Source organism: Bactrocera tryoni, chromosome 2 (genome assembly GCF_016617805.1).
Source record: "Bactrocera tryoni isolate S06 chromosome 2, CSIRO_BtryS06_freeze2, whole genome shotgun sequence".
Classification (NCBI taxonomy): Eukaryota; Metazoa; Arthropoda; class Insecta; order Diptera; family Tephritidae; genus Bactrocera; species Bactrocera tryoni.
The window spans coordinates 48756147-48779246 of record NC_052500.1 but is presented as its reverse complement, the minus strand read 5'-3'; the positions used below and the strand labels follow the sequence as shown (position 1 = coordinate 48779246).

Below are 23100 nucleotides of genomic sequence, written 5' to 3'. Positions count from 1 at the left end.
TTCTTAAAAGTGGAAGGGGCGTTGCTTGCATTGAAGGAATTTGAAATTGAGGGCATATTTAATGCGTTTATTTGTGCTTACATATACGTATGTATGTAAGTATGTCTCTAAATATATATATATTTATGTACATGTATGTAATATGTATATACATATGTACGAGTATATATAAAAAACAATGTTTAAGAGAACCATATTTGAGGTTATGAACTAGGCTCAATTGCACGAAGAATTATTGAAAACTAATATTTCTTCACAGACATTAATTTCCATTTTGTTTCGTAAAAAACTTAAAAAACTAAATTTTTTGATATTCAAATATATCACATAAACATACTTATGTATATATAGTGCGAAAACAGAACTACATAATTGGTTAGGTGAGCTGCCATCGTGTGTACCGTGGATCCTACACTCGCGGGAATTTTTAAAGTTTGAAAAGTGAACTTTTTGAATATGTGTGGTTATTTTTGAGAAACGAAAATTAGTTGGTGAAATTTTAGTTTGAATGAAAAATCGTAAATTCCTATAATAAATGTATGGGAACCTAAAAAAAATAGCGACCCCTTAGAGTTAAGCTACGGCGCCTGGCTTGAGCGAAGATTTTTTGTTAGTCAATCAATAACATTTGAGAGGTAAGAGTTGAAAAAAAAAAATTTTTTAATTTTTGATACACCCTATATATGTATATAAAAATAAAGGGGAAAGAAGGGAAGTGAACATCTGAGTTTCAACACCAGCTTGACATTGCCATATTTCTGTCATAATATTTATTCATTTATCTAGTTGAGTTCAACCACAGATCCATAAGAATGCTTTGTCTAAGTCCGTTGTCAGCCTTTTTCTGCCTCACAAATGTGCAACGAGTCTGTCTGCTTGATAATTTCAATAAATAAATATTGAATTAAGTGCGTGTATGTGTAATTCAGTATACGTTGTTATTAATATTATTATTATATTATATATAAATTTATTTTCCAGTGTGTGCAGCAGCCGAAGACCACGAGGATAGCAGACAAGGTTTTTTGTGTTCATAAATTTAATTTACTAAAAGTCTCGTGTTTGTTGCTTTACTCTCTTTTATCATAGACATCGAATCTTTTACTAGCGTCACGTTGCATAACTACGGCGTCGGTGGTAGTTTTCATTCACACAATGTTAAGATATTTACTATTATGCTTTGTTTGTTTTCTAAATAAATTATAATGCGTTTTTAACCTTTTTGCGCTTTTCGTCTGTCTTGTGTTGTTGGTAAGTGGTTTTCTTTTCGTCTTCTGAAACTGTTTGCGATGTTATCTTTGTGTCTGGACACACAACTTTTGTTTTGACTTGTATTGGTCTTCTTCTCTACACATTTTCATTGAGTTTTTTCATAAAATATAAATAATAGTGGAAGTAGTAGCTTCTAATGGAATCAAAAAATAAAATTCATGACAAAAATAATCATAGAAAAGAAAGATGAAATTTAATTTCAACTTAAACAAATAAGGAAGGGCTAAGTTCGGGTGTCACCGAACATTTTATACTCTCGCACAATAAAGTGATAATCGAGATTTCATTATACGTCATTTACATATTTTTCAAATACCGTATTTTTGTAAAGTTTTATTCCGCTATCATGATTGGTTCCTAATGTATATACTCGTATTATTCAGAAGAGGCAACAGATGGAATTCAAAATAGCGTTATATTGGAAGAAGGCGTGGTTGTGAACCGATTTCACCCATATTTCGTACATGTTATCAGGGTATTAACAAAATATTATATACCGAATTTCATTGAAATCGGTCTAGTAGTTCCTGAGATATGGTTTTTGGTCCATAAGTGGGCGAGGCCACGCCCATTTTCAATTTTTTAAAAAAAGCCTGGGTGCAGCTTCATTCTGCAATTTCTTCCGTAAAATTTAGTGTTTCTGACGTTTTTTGTTAGTCGGTTAACGCACTTTTAGTGATTTTCAACATAACCTTTGTATGGGAGGTGGGCGTGGTTATTATCCGATTTCTTCCATTTTTGAACTGTATATGGAAATGCCTGAAGAAAACGACTGTGTAGAGTTTGGTTGACATAGCTATAGTAGTTTCCGAGATATGTACAAAAAACTTAGTAGGGGGCGGGGCCACACCCACTTTTCCAAAAAAATTACGTCCAAATATGTCCCTCCCTAATGCGATCCTTTGTGCCAAATTTCACTTTAATATCCTTCTTTATGGCTTAGTTATGACACTTTATAGGTTTTCGGTTTTCGCCATTTTGTGGGCGTGGCAGTGGCCGATTTTGCCCATCTTCGAACTTAACCTTCTTATGGAGCCAAGGAATACGTGTACCAAGTTTCATCATGATATCTCAATTTTTACTCAAGTTACAGCTTGCACGGACGGACAGACGGACGGACAGACGGACGGACAGACAGACATCCGGATTTTGACTCTACTCGTCACCCTGATCACTTTGGTATATATAACCCTATATCTGACTCTTTTAGTTTTAGGACTTACAAACAACCGTTATGTGAACAAAACTATAATACTCTCCTTAGCAACATTGTTGCGAGAGTATAAAAAGTTGTTACTTGCCGTTTTCGATTCGCTAACCTTCAATAGCTAGTTTGAGCTCTGCTTTTTATTTATCAAAACTCACATATTTGTGGCCAAAAAAATGTAATACCAGAAGGTGTGTGCGTTAAAAAAGTACAAACTCTTCTTCTATCTGCTCTTTATTTGAAATATTGCATTTACAGCAGTTGGGTGTTCGATCTATCTTGGATCTACGCTTACGATCTCGAAACAACCCATCAATCGAGCGAATATCGTGCTATAGGCGAGCCAAAACCGAAAAAACACGTCAAATTCGCTCAAAAATCAAAGTCATGTTGACAGTTTTCTCGGTTATCCTTGTGTGGTGTATTATGAATTCCTTCCGCCGGACCAAACCGTCAACAAGGAAAATTCGCCAAAAATTCAACAAATATCGTTCCGCAACCACCGTATTCGCCTAATTTGGCCCCGTGTGACTCCTGGCTCTTCAGCAAACTCAAAAGACCACTTCGAGGACACCGTTTTGACTCAATTGAGGAAATAAAAGCTGAATCGAAATAGGCTCTGATGGTCATCACGACGGAGGATTTTTCCAAGTGCTATAATGACTGGAAAATTCGTTGGCATAAGTGTAATGCAGCGGGAGGCGACTACTTTGAAGGAGATGAAATGGATTTACAAGAATAAATAAAGATTTTAAAAATATAACAAAATTCACCTTTCAATTTGATCATAGTAGTAATATAACGTAGTAGGCCGAACTATAAAAAAGAGTTTATTGGCCCTCTACTATGGAACTTGATGTACGACGGGGTGGTAAGAATACAAAATATTTAAAAACAATCTCATATGCGGATGATTTCATAGTGATAGCAGCAGCTCAAATGCAATGAGCATTGGTCAGTGCCAATGGTTTACAGCAATGAGTTTAGAGCTGGCTGAGCAGAAAAGGGAAGTCTTGCTCATCAGCACAAGGAAAGTGGACAAAAAGGGTATCACTCACCATCCGGGAGTGCGAGATTATTTCACAGCCGCAGCTGAAGTATTTGGGACTCCAAGTTCAAATTTTTTTCGGGAAAGGAAACAAAATATGTAATGCTCTATGGAGAATGTTGGCCAACAGAGACTGAGCACCAATATGAACACCGGCGCTGGACATAAAATCATATGTAAGACCAATAAAAGCAGTGCATAGGCTTTCTGCAATCCGAATAATAAGTGCTTTCGGAACGATATCAAGCGATGCTGCTGAATACCAGTGATAGACCCGCTTTCAGAGTCATCTACAAGGCGAGAAAAAGCAGAGACAACCAAGAGCCTTACAATGTGGCGGCAGTGGTAGCAAACCTCATTCAAAGGACGTTTGGACCCACAAACTGATCCCAGACATTCATTCGTGTATAGACAGCCGACTTGGGGACCTGAATTTCTACCTAACCCAAATGCTGAGTGACCATGGATACTTCAGAAAGTATCTGTTCCAAATGAATCACGACGTTAGTCCGGCCCTGAGCACGTATTCTAAAAATAAAAAATAAATCTCTAAAATCTACACTCTGCTTTAGTGTAACGGTGGAAAATTTTACAAAACATAAGTGTCAGTTCTCTGATGGAAAGCTGTCAGCGAAGCGTCAGCCTGTCATAAGTAGTAATTTAAAAACTTATAATAGATTAGGCTTCAGTTAGTCCGAACAGTTGAAGAGACTTAAATGTAGTTTTCTCTCCCATGCAGTAACACCTAATACTGTGATTCTATTGGAGAGACATGAGTTGGGAGTAAATTAGGTTTAGCGGATTAAATTTCCGCACTCCGGCTTTTGATGCTTCCCCCTACAATAAAAAAGCCGAGCTCGGCAGAAATGAAGTAGAAAATGACGAAGTTTCGGAACAGCAGTCTAAAAAGCCCTAATGTAGTTTTAAAAGGGGCCATTTTGAATAAATAGCTATTTATAAATGATTCCAGAGAGGTATCATGCAAGGTCTTCTAATGTATTATGTAAATACTTTAACTATGCAAAGTTAACATCTTGCAAGCTTCCAATACTATATTATGCATTTCTGAATAAATTTTCGTAGTAATCTAAACTACTCAAATACAATAAATATTGGATTTATTTTAAAAGCAATTAGCTTATTATTGCACTGCTGCTCCGTCAAACAACTAAATTTTGTCTCCACAAACCCTGCGCTACCTCACGGCCTTATGCGTTGCAGAGCATTACATGGCAGACTGTGGACTCCAACTCCGTCTTTCTTTGTGTTTGTCGAATTCAATTTAATGAAATTGCATGCTATGAGCATTGTTGCTCAGCTGGAATTTCGGTATATCAATTTCTCATTCACTGACAGCGCAAAGTCAGCCAACTGCACCCCGCCACCCCTCTCGTCACATGCGTAGACATGGCGTACATATTTGAAAATGCGTTTGCGAGGACAACGACTTGCTTATTTTGGAAATTCCATTGAAAACCAACGAACCATGTTCGATTTGTAGAATTTATTTTATGGGACATTCACATAGATACATATACACATATGTATGTATATGTATATTTAACGTTCATTTTTTGCATTTTTCTATTATTTTCGCATTTATTTGGTTTGTGATAGGGAGAGAACACTGTGTGCGTTGCTGATAAAAACATTTGCTTCGGCAATGAGTCATTTGTGTAGTCAACAGAGGTGCCGTGAAGGGCATACGAACACATACCACATATGCACATACTATATCTTTGTATGTTCGTATTTATTTGACGCTTGTGCGCAATTTTCTATTGTCCCAACACTGACAACAGTAGATAACAAATGTTGCATGTTGCAGCAAATGTGGCGCGACGCATGTGGCGCACAGCAACAACAACAGTGAGAGAGAACTATCCTAATGTATATATGTATCTGAACATTGATGACGGCGGAGGCCATAATAGCGGTGGCAAGACAGCAAAACGCTTTTGATATCGGCGTCTATGACAGCTTTATGGATGTTGTCGAAGGCACCGTGGTGCTGACGGGTGACAGGATCCGACATTAGAGGGTGAATAAACTGTAATCGGACTGAGAAAACAAAACTAAAAAAAAAAAAACAAATTATATAAATAAATGAACTTTAAGGTGAACTGCTCCATTGAACTCATTGCATCTGCTTCGACAAGAGATGGCAAGGGTAAGTAATGTTTGCTATCTTACGGGTCGCTCTACTAGAGTTATTAATGTAATAAAGAGCAATTTGGCTTCCAAGAGAAGTCAAAACAATGGTCTCATCGCAATAAAAAATAAAATAATCTATTGAATGAAGGTCAATTGAAAGGAGTTGATGTTTCCATGATATGATAACCAATCCAGTAATAAATTATTTTTAGCAGAATCACAATATCGAATATAAAACAGTACATTCTCCACTTTCCTTCTCTTCTTAGTACATACATATGTACATTTTTTTCAAGATCTACAACCTCTTCAGTAATCGACTCTTGGCCTCATGTATGTTATCCCTTGCCTGCTGGCGTGTCAGCACCCTGACAATGACCTGTTAGCAGTAATGCTAGAGTTATGTCATCTCTTTTGAATTTCAGTAGTCGAACAAGTTATGAATTGTTTTCACCGAGACTCAGTTGTATCTATGACATGTTTGTCGATTAACGTTCTAGAAGTAACGAGAACCATATAAGTAGACACGTATATTCCATCTTCATCGGAGCCTAATTGTAAGGCATGTTCTGACGAGTTCATCTATTTCTCAGTTAACTGGAATATCACTGTGTCCAGAAACCGCCAATTGCAGGTTTATCGTGAAATAGCATGTTAGATCCACTGATAGATCAAGACATTATTTCACTATTTTCGATGAAACCCTAAGATACTTAAGTGATTTCGAAACCACTTGGCTATCAGTGAACATAAATATATTTCTTCTTGTAAACACACAATTTGTCAGTCAAAGAAAACTTTTTTTCATCGCTGTGATCTTCGCTTGGAAGACAATGCAGTGAGCTGGTAGTCGGAAGGCGATTCTGGTATCTAATTTTGCTGAAAATATACCACATTCCATTCATTTATCCAGTTTGGACCCATCCGTCAAGATTTATCCATAACTAATGGTTATTCCTTTTTCATTTTCTTTTATAAAATAGAGATGACCATTTTTTTTTCCGCTGGCATCGAATATTTTCACAGCTAGACATTTTGCAGACGGGTCAGTTCTCTCAAGATTTCTTATTAAGATTACCATGAAGTTTTTTTTTCAGAAAAAACGATAGACTCTAAAAGTATATGTATATACATATACATAAATGGCCAGTATCACTCAGTCCCCCAATCGATAATCGAATTTGAAAAGCTGCTCATTTGCAGGAATTGCCGATAGCGGACCCCTATAGCATATAACTGTCATACAAGTTGTACCATCGGAGCCAAGCACTTGTAAAGTTTCATTTGACGAGATGTCCTCACGAAATTAGACAAGCGTCATAGTCTAAAGCAATAATGCAATATCTAAAGAAATTGTTCATATCGGACTATAATACGTTATATAGCTGTGATAGAAACTGATCAATCAAAACCAAGTACTTGTAAGGAAAACTTGAACCTGTAAAGGGTATAAAATTTACGATATAACCGAAGTTAACGTTTTTTCTTTTACTTCAACATATTGTTGAATCATTTAAGAATGGGTTTTCCATACCTCTAGAGCAAAGTTCTCGAGCTGGAGGGAGAAATTTTGACGCAAGTTTTATAAAATTATTTTTCACAATGCACGTAGAAAAGTTTGTTTTAGTGAAGTAGCATTGCCTACATACTTATGTATAGTAGATAGCCAACCGTTAAAGGTAATCTTGAAGATCATAACTGCGAGAATTGTTTCGGCGTATTTTGCTATCAAGTGAATCAACCGGATCTACGGCTTCAAGAATTCATTACGATATCAATTTTTGCAATAAAATCGTTTCTCCATATTCCCGTTCCAATGGCTATGGTTCAACAAAGAACTTACTACTCCGCTATGAGTTAATGTTTCAACCACTGTCAGTGTCCATCTCGGCAACGGAATTCTTTTGCCGCTGTCATTATTGCTGATAGTCAGTGTGCTGAATGCTCATTCATTGCCTTTACAATGTTGATTGTTGGCTGTTTGCTGTCGGCTGTCAGGGACAGGAAATGTGGCAATGACTGCACTTGTCACGTACAGCGAATAATGCTCAAAAGATGCGCACTCATCCGCTAGCATGTTGCACGCAACAGCAACATTAATGGCAGCGCCACTGTGCTATGTAGAACGATGGTAAAGAACGCAATATACATATGTATGTGTGTGTGTGTGTGTGTTTACATACGTTGTAACGGTACAAACGTATGTGCATTGTGTGGGTGAGTTGTACGTGTTTGCGGGGCAGCCTTGATTCCTAGTGGGGTGTTGCACGAGTGTCGCGTATTTCGCTGATTGATTTGTTTTAATGTGTGTGCGTGTGTGTTGAAATATATGTATGTATGTACGAAATCTTTTATTTACTGTTTGCGCGCTTGATTAAATTAAATTTATTTTACTTTATTTTATTTATTTGATCGCAACTACCATGCGGCAGGCAATGGCCGGCATAATAACTGCAAAGAGTGGAGGGTGTAAAGCACATCGAAGGCAGAATCAGTTAGACGATTAGCGAATACATGTTGGTTTGCTTACGCGCATCGAATTCGAGTGTGTACATTTGAAGTTACGCTTTGGCGAGTTTGTCAGCGGAAATTGGCGAAACAAAAGTTATCGCCATCCCCATGGTTTGCGAAATATCCGCTCAGCAATCGGGGTCAAAGGGCATGACGGCACGCAATCAAATTCGTACACAAAATCGTGGCAATTCGATATCGGCAGACAGGAAGAGTTAGATCAATCAGTTAATCGTTAATATGACATCAGCCACGCTCTCTTGTGAGCAAATACCAAAGGAACAGCCGCTGAAAGACACCACATGAAGCCATAATACATCGCTTACAACCGTTAGTTTAATGTGATTGATTAAAAAATAAGTGACTTGAGATATATCTAGTATCAACTAAAAGGCGAAAGATCACGAAATTTTCTAACAATCGCAGCTCAATATACAAGGTGTGTCCTAAAAGGACCCTAACTTTTGGGATATAGATGAAAATAGAATATATTATTTCGAAAATTCTACAATAAGATGCGGCGATTAACAGAAGGTTTCAAGACCGGAGCATACTCTTTTCGAATCCCCTGAGGTGATCTAGTGACTGATGCGCAGAGCATACTAAAATTATGGAGGAAACACTTCTCTAGACTGCTGAATGGCAGTGAAAGTATATCACCGGAATATGGTGAAACCAATTCCCCAATCGATGACGATGGATCCATTGCCCAACCATGAAGAAGTTCGAATAGCCATTATCCGTCGGAAGAACAACAAAGCGCCGAGCCGATGGATTCCCGGTCACGCTACTCATATACGGCGTCGAAGAATTGATAAGGAGCATGAATCAGCTTCTCTGTAGAATATGGTCGGACGAAAGCTTGCCCGACGATTGGAATTTAAGTGTGCTCTTTCAATTCACAAACAAAGCAGACCACATAATCTGCGCCAACTGCCGTGGGATAAGACTCCTCAACATTGCATATAAGCTTCTATCAAGCGTACTGTGTGAAAGACTGAAGTCCACCGTCAAAAATACTGTTTGGACCTTAACAGGAAGCGAAACGTATGTATCTGGTTGTGAACGAGGACAAGAGAAAATATCTGTTGACAACTGTCAAACGTGTTTTACGTGGGATCCTGCTTATGTAAAGCTTAACTCCACGGTGCTCAAAAGCACAACGGATCAATACAATGCGTCGATCAGCGCCCTGAAAATTGGGTAAGGATTTTCAGTACCAATTGGCAGTGCGGTAAGGACACACTAACCACCTTGGTAGGGCTCGAGGCCCATCTAAAACCTCTGCCGTACTTTGGGTCCGGCACCCGGTTGCAATGCAACTCCACATTCGACTGACAAGTCAGTTCTTCCCGCGATTTGGGTTTTAACCACAGCCACCACGAATCTCCACAAAGGGCCAAACCCAATGAGCAGACTGGAGCGAACTCCAGGGGCTACTGCTCCCCGTGGTACCAGGTTAAAGTCTTTGGTATTGACCTTGTAGCCGAAACTACGACCAGTTGAGCCTCCATACAGCCCTGGACTGGTGGCCAGGATTTTAGTCGCCTCTTACGACAGGCATGCCTTACCGCGGGTATATTCGGTTTCCCCTCGAACCCGGAGGGGTCCCCCCGTACCCGCAGGGGGAAATATCTGTTGACAGTCATAACTTCGAAGTTGTAGATAATTTCGTTTATATTGTAATCAGCATCAACACCAATAATAATGTCAGACTCGAAATCCAGCGCAAAATAACTGTTGCCAACAGGTGCTACTTCAGACTGAGTAGGCAATTACAAAGTAAAGTCCTCTCTCGACGAACAAATGATCGAAATCAAGTCCTTATATGGAAAACTATTTTATTTGACAAGATATCTTCATGAAATTTGGCATATATTATAATCCAAGGCATCGCTTCAAACTAAACAGAAATTTTTTAGATCGGCCTACTATAGCATAGAACTGTTATTTAAACTCACCGATCAAAAACAGGATTAATGTCTGTTTATCTCCTTTTACAATATAAAAATGCACCCATTGAAGAGTATTTTAGCTTCGATACAGCTGAAGTTAACGGTCTTTCTTGTTTTTGAGATGTTGTTTTGTATTTATGAGAATGCGAATGTGTGCAAATATTAGTTTTCTAAAAATGTATGGCTAATGATCAACAGAAAATAAATCAAAGCAAACCATCTACCGCAGCGGAAGTATATTATTAAAATATTATAGGCAAGTATTTTTTCATGGTTCTAAATAAACTATAATTATCTGCGCTTTCCATTTTTACGTGAATGCAAATATTTACACATTTGTCCTACGCATGTCTACACACTTTGTTTTGAATTTGTATGTACCGTGTGTGTGTATTTGATAGGTAGTAATCAGATCGGCGTGGCTATCTCGTACACTCCAGTGAGCAGACATAGCTCAGCAACTTACAAATTATGCACATTACGAGCTATAAATACACAGACACACACACATACATACTCACAAGCATACGCACACAAATGTTTGTTGATATTCCGCGAACTGTCAAAGCGTCAGACAGGTTGCTTATTTGAATGCTTGGCTGATTGCCTGCTCACTTGGCCGGCAACAAGCTCGTTTGCACTGCCGACATCCAACCGGCAAGCAGAACAACAACATCAACAACAAACCGTCAACAGCAAACAATACACCCGAGGTCAATGTCTCGATCTTGTGGTGCTCTCGGAAAAGCTACGAACACTTCTATGCAAGCAAATATGAGTAATGTAAATAAATATATGTATGTATGTATGTATGCATGTACAGGTGTAAATAAGTATGTGTGCTAAGTCGGGCTTGTAGTTGAGCTTGTAAATTAGTTGTATTTGTTGTGTGCTTGCATGCTTTATGAGCATTATGTACTTTGGAACCTCATATACACACATCTATCGATGTATGAGTGTGCGATGCCCCATACAATTTGAGCCAAAAGGCATTTGGCCGTAAAGTGATAGGTTAAACAGTTGGCCCATCACAACGTTTCACAACCGGTTATGTGAAATTTTTGGGTTTTCGCAAAATTCTGTTAGCTACACACACGCAAACCTGTACGTACATACATACAAGTATGTTAGGAGTTGTGAATACATATGTATGTGTGGCAGTAAAACAACTGTAAAGTGTTGACCTCGGCAGCAATTAAGTGAAGCTTGAACTTAATTTATAGAGGCATTGCGTAGGTTCGGCGATCTGAAACCTTCGTAGGTGGCTGGAAGCCAAATAGAGAAGGGTTCGTTAGGTTCGTTTAACAGGGAAACTACTGAGTATGCAATTTCCTATTTCAACAGAGACATGTCTACGTGATTGCGAGTTACAAAATATTTCTGAGGACTCTCGTCAGAAACAAATCTATAATAGAGTAGTACTATAGTAGACCTTTTAGAAGACCCAAAAATTAAATAAAAACAAGAAAAAACGTTAATTTCGGCTGCACTGAAGCTAATATACCCTTCACAGGAAATGTCATATAAAAATTTAACGTTGGCTCGTTGTTCGAAGTTCATTTTCGCACCGATAACACAACCATAATGACACTTAAAACGCAATAACTTCACTTCCAATCGATGAAATGTCATGAAATTCTCACTGGACAATCGATAAAGATAGCAGATTCTAACGCACCAATCGACATATAGACGGCGCCACCAGGGAACGCTAGATTCAGAAAGTCCTGTTCCGCTGCTTGTAATTTACGGGCGATCTAAGGCCGGTAAAAGAACTGGGAGGGCAATAGTTAATTTTTTAAGGGAAAAAGGGAAAAGCGAGGTAAAGCTTTTCGCCAAACCACGAGTCCCGTATTAAAAAATTATATGAGCATGTAGTCTTAAACTTTTGTATTTACAAATTTGACACATAACCTCAAAATGCATGTAAAAAATTCAATTTCGTTTTTTTTTATTTTCATCTTGTCAGAATTCTGTTCACGAAATATGGAGGAAGGAAACATTGGCATCGACAAAAGCAAACCCAAACTTATAATTAAATGAAATTCTCACTTCAATTACACTGTGATAGCTTTTTTCAAAAAAAAAAAAAAAGACAAGACCAAATTCGACGGTTTCCCCCTATTTCGGGTCCTACGAATCGAACTGCATCATTACTTTTTTGAGTTACAATCATGGTTTCATACAAAAATTTTTGTTGAAGTTTTTCATCAAAGTGGCCCATTGTAAGAGAAAGGCACATTTTTCTTCGGTCTCTAACTTTTTTAATGTTGACTTTTTTGGTAAACTTTCTTTGGCAAAGCTTCTCAGAATAAGTCCGTCTTTAAGTTCTTAGATGACTGTAAACCCCAAAATCAATGTTTTTTGTGTCCTTATCTCCGGGAACTGCCGGCATCTACGAGGAATATTTCGATTTGCCCGTTATAAGAGACGTAGATTGGGTGCCAAATACCATTTGCACGCAATGCAACAACAACCTGCATAACTGGTCAAAAAGACTGTGACTAAAAATGGGGTTCGGCATCCCAATGATTTGGATAGATCCACAAGGGCATCATACTGGTAACTGCTACGCGTGCAGAACAAATTTGCAAGACTCAACAAAAAAAACACAGTTTACAAAAGTGTTCAATCTGCACAGCTACCAGTATCTCACTCAGAAAATGTTCCGATACCGAGATGTCCAAGTCCAACTGACAGATATATTTCGCCAACATTTTCCACCGAGCCTACAGATCTACTCTCAATGTATAACCCAACCGAAGTTGAAAGCCCATGTCGTCACTTGGAGATTTCCCAAGCCCGTTTAAATACGATGGTACGACAGCTGAAATTATCGCAAAGACAAGCGATTTGCCTAGCACATCATCTTCGATCGGTAAATATATTGTCTAAAGATGTGAAGGTGTATGGATACCGCAAAAGACAGGAGGAGCTTTTAGATTTCTTTGATGCTAATGGCGACAATACTTTTTCGTATTGTAAAAATATTCCTGGTCTTATGCAATACATGAACTGTGAGTACAAACCAGAGCAATGGCGCTTGTTTATTGACTCGTCGAAAAATAGTTTAAAAGCAGTATTGCTGTATGTGGATAACACAAAAAATCCGGTTCCAATCGCCATAAGCTCGAACACAAAGGAAACATACGAAGCAATGAAATTAATTTTGGACAGAGTTCAGTATCAGCAGCATCAATGGAAGATATGTGCGGATTTAAAAGTTATCGCCTTGCTTACTGGTTTGCAGACAGGATACACAAAAAATATGTGCTTCATTTGTCATTGCGACTCAAGGTACCGCGGAAACCAATATAGAATGCGTGATTGGAAGCTTCGCACAGAATATCATTTAAATGTGGCAAATGTTATCCATATTCCGCTGATACCAGCTAATAACATTATGCTACCACCACTACACATAAAATTGGGAATTGTCAAAAATTTCATAAAAGCAATAAATCGGGATGCCGAAGCTTTTAAATGTTTGACAGAAATATTTCCAAGACTAAGTGTTGCGAAAATAAAAGAAGGTATTTTAAGTCTTTTAATAGAACGAATGTTATGTTGATACATTCTTTTCAGGTGTTCTCAATGGCCCCGATATAAGAAAACTTATGAAGAACGCAAAATTCGGAGAACTTCTAAGGCCAAATGAAAAAATTGCCTGGAACTCCGTTATGACCGTTATAAACCATTGCTTAGGAGTGCACCGGTCCAAAGATTGGAAAAAATATGTGGATGACATGGTAGACACTTTTGAAGAAATAGGTGTGAATATGTCCTTAAAAATTCATTTCCTTCACCATCACAAGGGCCATTTTGATCAGCAAGTTCCGACTGAATCCGATGAGCATGGAGAAAGATTTCACCAAGTCGCCGCCCCCCTTGAGCATTGGTACAGCGGCAAAAAGCTTGACTCGTTGCTTGCTGATTTGTGTTGGACATTGATAAATGAGTCTAATTAAATTTAATTTAAATATTTTGTACAAATTTATGATACTTATTGATAACACTTATAAGATACAAAAAAAATAAAACAGCACACAAACATAGTTAGTGTAGCTTTTTTAAAAAATACAAATTTTGTCACGTTTTTTTTCTAATGGTTAGTTTGCTCAGAACGTTGTCTTTGCTTTAGTTTCTTACTATTACAAGATGTCACTTAATGTATAAGTATCAAAGCTTAAATTAAAATATTGACGAAACGTGAGGGAAAAAACATTAAAAAAAATGGATTAAATTTCAGTTTTTTCGACATATTGGCTATAAGGACACAAAAAACATTGATTTTGGGGTTTACAGTCATCTAAGAACTTAAAGACGGACTTATTCTGAGAAGCTTTGCCAAAGAAAGTTTACCAAAAAAGTCAACATTAAAAAAGTTAGAGACCGAAGAAAAATGTGCCTTTCTCTTACAATGGGCCACTTTGATGAAAAACTTCAACAAAAATTTTTGTATGAAACCATGATTGTAACTCAAAAAAGTAATGATGCAGTTCGATTCGTAGGACCCGAAATAGGGGGAAACCGTCGAATTTGGTCTTGTCTTTTTTTTTGACTATCACAGTGTTATCAGATTTTTTATAAAGTCAGTAGGCTTGTGTTAAAATCTCTCTGATGACATTTTTTCACTTTTAACTTTTACTTTTTATGAAATTTTTTATTATTTTGCTGAATGATTGAGTTCAATAGAATCAAGTGCCTTTCCGGTTCGAATACGGATCAACTCTTCCACAGTTTTCCTCGTATCATCTTTGTAAATTTACTAATCTATTCTTATTTTTAATCTCTTTACCGTTATCTAATTCGAATACCACAATTGACAACATCAATGCCTCCATAACCTCACTTGAAGGAAAATTTTATGAGAATGAAGGAGTTATTTCGAGAAAAAATATTATATAAAACAAGTATATAAGTATGTACATTAAGAGATTTTATTGTTTCATGCGATGGTAATTGTGTATAGCCTTCCAAAAATGATAACAAACGCTCTTTCTAGGAAGACTTAAACTGTAATACGTGAAAAACTATAGGTTATTTCATAGAACCTAATTAACAACATTGAAGACAGGAAATTTTTTTTCCAATTCGAATTTTGAAATTTTTTTGCTCATGTCCCCTATCTTTTCTTACTATCTTCTACAAAATATAAGTAGCATAAAAATAGGAATTTTAAATAAAATTAATTCCAAATTCTATACAACTTTATCGCGCTTTAAACATTTTCCTTGCCATAATCAAGAAATGACATCTTCCTGCAGCAAGCAAATGCGAGCTTTATAAATTTCCGCCATCAATGACTCACAGCTAATTTGACATATATTTTATACAAGCACATTTTTCATTTTTATTTTTTCATTTTATTCGTTTTATCTCTACTTGTGCCTAGAGTGTAGAAAGTGGTGTTGCTGTTGTATGCAGTGATGAAAATCCATCTATTGATCGGAAAGACAACAATAAAGCTACTTCCAAGCAACTGCGCCAACGCCACTTCGCATCTCCTTCAGCCTACAGACAGCTGAGCGCTCTTAACCTGTTTGTGGTGTTGCCAATAATTGTGCCAATGTGCCTACATAAACATATGTACATACGCTCACATACATACAAGTGCAAGTAATCTCACACTATTCTTGAGATAAAGAAACAACACTCAAGTTAACCCACAAAATACAGATTCTTCTTGCTTTTCCTTCCTTAACGAAAAGCTATTGTTTTGAAATTTACGCTTCAAGGGGGTTCACAACACAAACGCTGTTTATGCCTGCATCTGTACATGTGCACGAATGTGAGACCGAGTCATCCATCTGCCATCTGTGTGTGGTTTCTTTTGTCCACTTTACGGTTAGCCCGTTTCTTGCTCTTTCCCATCTTTCGTAAGCCTTCTCTTCGAGGGGAGATATGCTTTTTATTTTCATTTTCGTTTATTCACATTTCGTATGATTCATGTTATTGTTTCGGTATACTACGCTTGCCAACAGAAAACTGAACAAAAAATCGGTATATGGTTCTCAAAGAGACGGTAACGCCTTCGAAACCGGTTTTCCATTAACATTTTGGATACTATTTATTTGCTATTACTTTTTTGTGATTTTTAGATGGTTGTTGTTTCGTTTTCTTTTACTTGTTTTTAGAGATAAAAGTGCGAAATATTATTTTAAATATTTGTAAAACTGTGATAAGTCAGCTTTAGTGATACAAAATCAGTAGATGGTATTTTTAGCGAGCAGAAAAAATGTCGGATCCAACAAGCAACTGATAAAAAAAATATGAATGACATGGATGCTCTAGTAAAGAGAGTGTGCGGAAGTTTTAAAAGTAAAAAAATTTATTCGAATAATGCGTAGCAAAATTTAGTCTTCTTCTTTACTGGCATAGCGCCAGTCGTTTCTTCTTTTCGCTACGTGGCGCCAATTGGATATTCCAAGCGAAACCAGGTCCTTCTCCATCAGGTCCTTCCAAAGTAGTGGAGGTCTTCCTCTTTCTCTGCTTCCCCCTGCGGGTACTGCGTCGAATACTTTCAGAGTTGGAGCGACATTCGGACGACATGACCAAGCCAGCGTAGACGCCGTTTTTTAATTCGCTGAACTACATACATACATACATATGTCAATGTCGTCTTGTATCTCATACAGCTCATCATTCCATCAAATACGATATTCGGTGTGGCCAATATGCAAGGGACCATAAATATTCCGCAGAACCTTTCTCTCGAAAACTCGTAACGTCGAGTCATCAGATGTTGTCTTGGTCCATGCCTATGCACCATATAGCAGGACGGGAATAATGAGTGACTTATACGAGTAGAGTTTGGTTTTTCTTTGTCGAGAGAGGAATTTACTTCTCAATTGCCTACTCAGTCCGAAGTAGCACCTGTTGGTAATAGTTATTCTGCGTTAGATATCAAGGCTGACATTATGTTGGCGTTGATACTGGTTCCAAAATAGACTAAATTATCAACGACTTCGAAGTAATGACTGTCAACAGTGACATGACAGCGAGTGCGACGACTGTTTGTTTAATGACAGGAGGTATTTCGTCTTGCCCTCGTTCATCAATAGACCCATTTGCTTCGCTGCCTTAACTATTTTGCAAAGCAGAGCTAACGGCGAGGGTGTTGAGGCCAATGATATCAATGTCATCGGCGTACGCCAGCAGCTGTACCTCTTATAGAAGATGGTACCTTCTCTATTTCGTTCCGCAGATCGAATTATTTTCTCCACGAGTAGATTGAAGAAAACGCACGAAACGGAGTCGCCTTGTCAGAAAACTCGTGTGGTATCGAACGGCTCGGAGAGGTTCTTCCCGAACTTGACGGAGTTTTTGGTATTGCTCAACGTCAGTTTACACAGCCATATTAGTTTTGCGGGGCTACCAAATTCAAACATAGCGGCATAAGGGCAGCTCCTTTTTGTGCTGTCAAAAGCAGCAGTTTTGAAATTGACGAAGAGCACCACCTCGATTATCTTTTTACGGGTCTTTTCCAAGATTTGGCGCATGGTGTATATCTAGCAAATTGTTGATTTTCAAAGTCTAACACTGATAAGGCCCAATCAATTTGTTGACGGTGTGTATTAGTCTTTCACACAATACGCTCGGTAGAACCGTATGCGATGTTGAGGAGGCTTATCTGACGGTAGTTGGCGCAGTTTGTGGGGTCTACCTTTTTGTGGATTGGGCAGAGCACACATAAATACAAATCGTCAAAGAAAGCTGATGTACATATGCTTCTTATCAGCTCTTCGAGGCGTTTTTGAATAGCTCGGTCTGCAATCGATCGCCCCCCCGCCGCTTTTTTATTCTTCAGACGAGTAATTATTATTCGAACTTCTTCATGGTCGGGAAATGGAACGTCTGCTCCATCGTCATCGATTGGGTTATCGGGTTTTAGTATACTCTGCGCATCAGTCACTAGATCACCTCTGGGGGTTCTACAAGAGTATGCTCCGGTCTTGATCCCTTTTAGGCCCAAAGTAAGTATTTCATAGAGCAAAGTGATCATACCTTCTGCAACATGATTATCGGTAAAATTATTGATATAAAATAATCGATAGCTTGGAATCTATTAAAGTGTCATTGCTAAAATAAAACTATATTCAACTAATATCGCTATTAATAGTACTTTTATTATGTAAAATATGTATTCTCTCTCTTTTTAAATCTACGTTTCAGGCTGTGCTTCGTTTACATACATATACATATGTACAGGCTTTGTGTTAATTGATAAATAAAATATACAGCTAATTGCAAATAACCACGGAAAAGTGTAGAAAATCTAATGCAAATGCAAGTAAATATAGGCATATGGATTTATAGACTTGCTTTAACAATGTACTTGTTGGGTATTTGTTAGATAAGAGCTGTGTATTTTATATACTTTATACTTATTAATATTTCTTATTAAAGATTATTTTTTGCGCATTCCGGTTATTATAAAAATTCGAAGCTTAAATACAATAACCACTTATAAATAGTTGAGTTTATTTTTAGAGAATTTATTATTTCCAAAGCACAATAGCAAAATGGGTTGGCTGAACACTTTTCCAAGCCGCGTTTGGGTGCACTTTCATATATTTTATATATAAAAAAATTTGCATGATATTGGCGGGGACCGTGAAGTCCGTGGCATTTGAAATTTTAATAACTCTTCGAAAAAATAATAGGTACGATGCTTTTAAATCAGGTCTCAGATTTCGAAATAATTTGAAGAACGGTGGTGAAATGTATGTATTTAATAAAATATAATAACGCTTTCATTTCCGTAACATAAGTCAGACTGTCGTGGAACGTGAGTCCCACATAACAGTAACTATAAGAAAGACGAAAACATTTTCCTGTAAAGTAATTATGTCAGAATTTTCCTAATGATGTTTTAGCACAATTCTGTTTACTGAAATAATATAATAAGTCATCCATTACTCATCAATAGTTTCGGAACAACAACTGATCTTGGACGATCTTCACGAAATTCGTCTTGGAGCGATCTACGACCTTGTAACAAAATAATCGCGCAAAACTGTTCGCGATCTAGTTCCTGTTTTTGAAGGAGTTGAATACTTCAAGTTACTGTAAATAACACCAATAGCATTCGTGTTTCAAAACATTCTCAGTATTTATAACACCAAAAATGTCAAACCTAAAGATAAAGCTGTGAGTTGTCACATTACAATACAACGGTTGCCAAGTCTCGAAACAAAAAGGCAACCTACATATAGGATAAGTGGGACCAGCATACATTCAATATTGCATGGACATTGAAAAATGTGTTAACGTTGGACCAAAGAAATGTCACGTATAGTACTGGCCTGACACCAAATGACTTCTTTCGAGAAATCATTCGAGAACCATTCGTGATTGCCTAAATTAGCTAGAGTCCATATAAGCACCAAAGACAATGAACGCAATTTCCACGACAGCCAGGGCTGTTTTTTCGGCGATCTAACCCCGTTTGGATCGGTAAGTGTTAAGTGTTAATGAACGCTATAGACGTCTCGGTATCCATAAAATGTTATTGGAAGACAGTAAAATGAAATTCATCGAGATCAAAGGGTGTATGAGTTGAGTATGGGAAATCTCTGTGCAGAATGGGTGCAACTAGAGCTCAATATCAACCGAATACAACATCGAATTTATACTTCTGAGCGGATTTAGAACTGTTCTGTCGTAAGAAGCCCGAATTTTTGCATCGATAAGTGACAATAGTTTCAACATTACTGCATTACTTCACTTCGGTGTCCAACCGACAAACATCCGAGCGGTCTGCAGGCGATGAACGAAACGCAAAATGGAAAAAACTTAGCAGTCAGTTATGACTTTTTTATTGGGGATGGTTGGATCTCATTGGTAGAAGAGGATGTTGTGGCAAATTAATTAAAGCTTTGGGAAAATTGCATTATTTGAGGTAGGAAATGTTTTTGTGCTCATACCGTATTCTACCGATCTGGCCCACAGCAACTTTTTTCTTCTCTTTCTCTCTCTCAGAAAAATGCTCGCTGGACAGAAATTTAGCGAGAGCGAAGAAGTAACCGACGAGACCGGGACCTAATTGGAAGCAAAGTGCCGACGAAGCGTTCTATAAAAATACTACTGAAATATTTTTAGCTTCCACAAACCTAACAAAAAATGTACGCAAACTAAAAACGCATCAAATGCTCCATACCAGCCTGGTATGTAGTATATTTGTCTTTACTTATATTAAATACGCTGAAATGTAAATATTAGACGTGTGCAAATACGATTCCAACTTACCATTTACGATGATAATGAAAATGATCGACACGAAAATCAGGTTTAATCCACATTTTGATGACATTATTGTTTAACAACAGCAACAACAGAAAAGTATTTGAGCGTTAATACTAAATTGCAGTTCATCAACACGTTTTACCGCGACGCGTTAGAGGGCACAGCGGAAACACCGCGACACACTGTAAAACTTAGTTACTTCGCCTGCCAAGATTCAATTGAATGGTAGAGGCGCGATACGCCGTTGATTACAGCAATCCGTTACAAACGTTGAGTACGTAAATTTTAATGCGATTGTTTGCTGGTAAACGCCAACAGTTAAGCGACCTTAAACCGACTGCACTATTCAATGCGATTCAAGCGTTCTTTATACGTACGGGTATGTGAAATGCCGAACGCCCGATTGTGTGCTATGCGGTTTCAAGGCTAAAGTGCGCACCGTTGCGCCTGTGAAATTGCCAAATTTCCACAACAAACACGACGGCGACGACGCACCGAAAATACCGCAGCCACACAAACGCAGCGACACACGGCAGGCGACTAGGCAGTGAGCCTTAAACGGTTGCGTCTGCTGTGTGGCGTAAAATCATGAAATCGGGATTGTAGTGTGGCGTTTACCGGCAGCCGTTCGGTCGCGGTTACAGTGGGTTTTTTCGCTAGGTATGCCTTTCGGTTGGCAATGTGCAGCAACGAAATTTTCCGCACGTTTCGCGGCGCAGATTGCCAGTTGTTATTGTTATTGTTAAGCTAGTCGGCGGGTATTTCCATAAAAGGCATGCGAGTATTCGATTTCGTTCTTACGCGCGTTTACGTATTTAGATGGCGCATATGAGGCGGAGGACACACATCGGTTGTACCGTATTTGAATTTGTCGAGAGCTTATGATTTCAATTTATTTTTTTTTTATTTTTGTGCGCCTGTGTAGTTGCCAGCTTTGGCCGGAAAGCCAAGGTGAAAACAAAGGATTTTCCGCAACGTATCAACCCGATCAACCGTCGCAGCCACAAGCCACTATTTCGCTCCCCGCGTAACACCCGTCACTGTCGTACATTCGCTTTGCACTTCACGTTGTGCATTCGCTCGTCGTTTTGCTCGTCACTTTTTATTTTGGCTTCGCATTTGACACTTTTTTATCCACTGCCAATTATTTTTTACACTTTTCGCTTTGACTTCACTCACTGCAAGGCAATGCGATTTGTGTGCTTTTAACGGGGTTCCCACTTCGCATTTACGTATTTTCCATTGAAAATTGCTTTTATTTAGATATTTTTCCGACGCATTTCGTATTTTCCACCGCTGATTGGCGCAGTCTTTCGCTGGCTTTCCCTGCTTTTTTCTGCGTTTTGCTCTATTTGTTCGGTGAAATTTACAATTTGCATTTGATTTTCAATATTTTATTTGCAAATCCTTTTTATTCTAGCTCTTCACCGTGTCATTTGAAGTGTGGTTGTTGTAATTTGCAAGCAGTTAGTAAGCAGCGTGTGCAGTTTGCGTTGGTTTGTTGTGTAGACGTGCTATTGTTTACGTCCTGAAATGAGAATGAGAAAAAGTCGGAACTATTATTATAGAAAATTTAATTGCAAGTAACTTTTTAATTAAATTTGATTTACAATAGAAAGTATGTTTTCTATTTTTTTGTGCATTACATATGTAGGTATGTACATACATATATCGCTTTTATAACATAAGGGTATGTATGGTGAAATGGACGGTGCTTATATGTATGTATGTATATGGCTGCGGTAGCGTCAAAGCTTAGATAATTCAAAATTATGGCTGGGAAATCCAAATGTACGACCTTAGCACTGAAGAGCAGAAAACGGTCGGTTTTTGAAAATAATGTTTTTTTTTCTCGGCATCTTTCGACCGTCTTTTCCCTCGACGGTAATCAATGATTCCTCCAAATACAATTAATGGTTGTTCTCATCGAACACAAGCTGTTAATTATCATCGTACAACATTAGTAGTTCTTTTGAATCCGGTTTTAGCGTAGGACATAGTGACCAACAATAATGATATTATATATTGTCTACTAAAGGGCTTTTAACATGGACGAGCATATACAGACAGGTATTGAAAATAAAATTGCTTTATTATCAAATAATTGGTGCGGCTCAAAATCGAAATATAATGCTGAAGATCATTGGCAAAATGGGTTTTCAGAATTTAAAACTATGATAAGTCCTCCGGTCCGGTAACGGATACGGGAGTTATTTGCGACTGGCGAGCTGTAGTCAGTTGGAGGGGTAACAAGTTGCGAATACTGAAAGACCTTTATATAGGAGGGTTAGCTGAGTTTCTATATTCTCTCTAGCAACATGTGTCGGTAGCTCATGCCATGGCAGCAGAGGAACTCCCAAGTAAGCCAACGTCATCGTCCACAGACTTCGAAGGAGTTTACTACTATTATGTATTTGGTCATCAAATAACAGTAGTTCTGCTAAACTCACACTTTAAGCTTATAAATATCACGGTAAACCTTCCACCCCGAATAAGTGTTAATGTCTCCAAGGGGTAACCATGTATTTTGAAATTCCTCTGCTTCGGCCACCACTACAAGATATTTGGACGTACTCAACATTAACTAGAAGCAGCAACCACAAAAAAATATGACAAAAAATTATGGAGGGGCTCTATTCTTCAATGGGAAATACAGGAAATGATGATTATAATACATGGTGAAAGAAGAGTACCCGGATATTGTA

General features: G+C 37.9%; 1 protein-coding gene across 3 annotated transcripts in view; it reads right to left on the bottom strand.

Annotated features, from left to right (window-relative positions):
- LOC120767907 (disintegrin and metalloproteinase domain-containing protein 10) overlaps positions 1–23100 on the bottom strand; it is a 343549-nt gene that overhangs the window by 314332 nt on the left and 6117 nt on the right. For all 3 annotated transcript variants that reach the window (XR_005704721.1, XM_040094257.1, XM_040094258.1), the window contains one exon: positions 20399–21923. Coding sequence is in view for 2 of the 3 variants with exons in the window: in XM_040094257.1 (XP_039950191.1) it covers positions 20399–20462 (64 nt within the window). In the remaining variant the exon portion in view is untranslated. The remainder of the gene's footprint in view (positions 1–20398; positions 21924–23100) is intronic.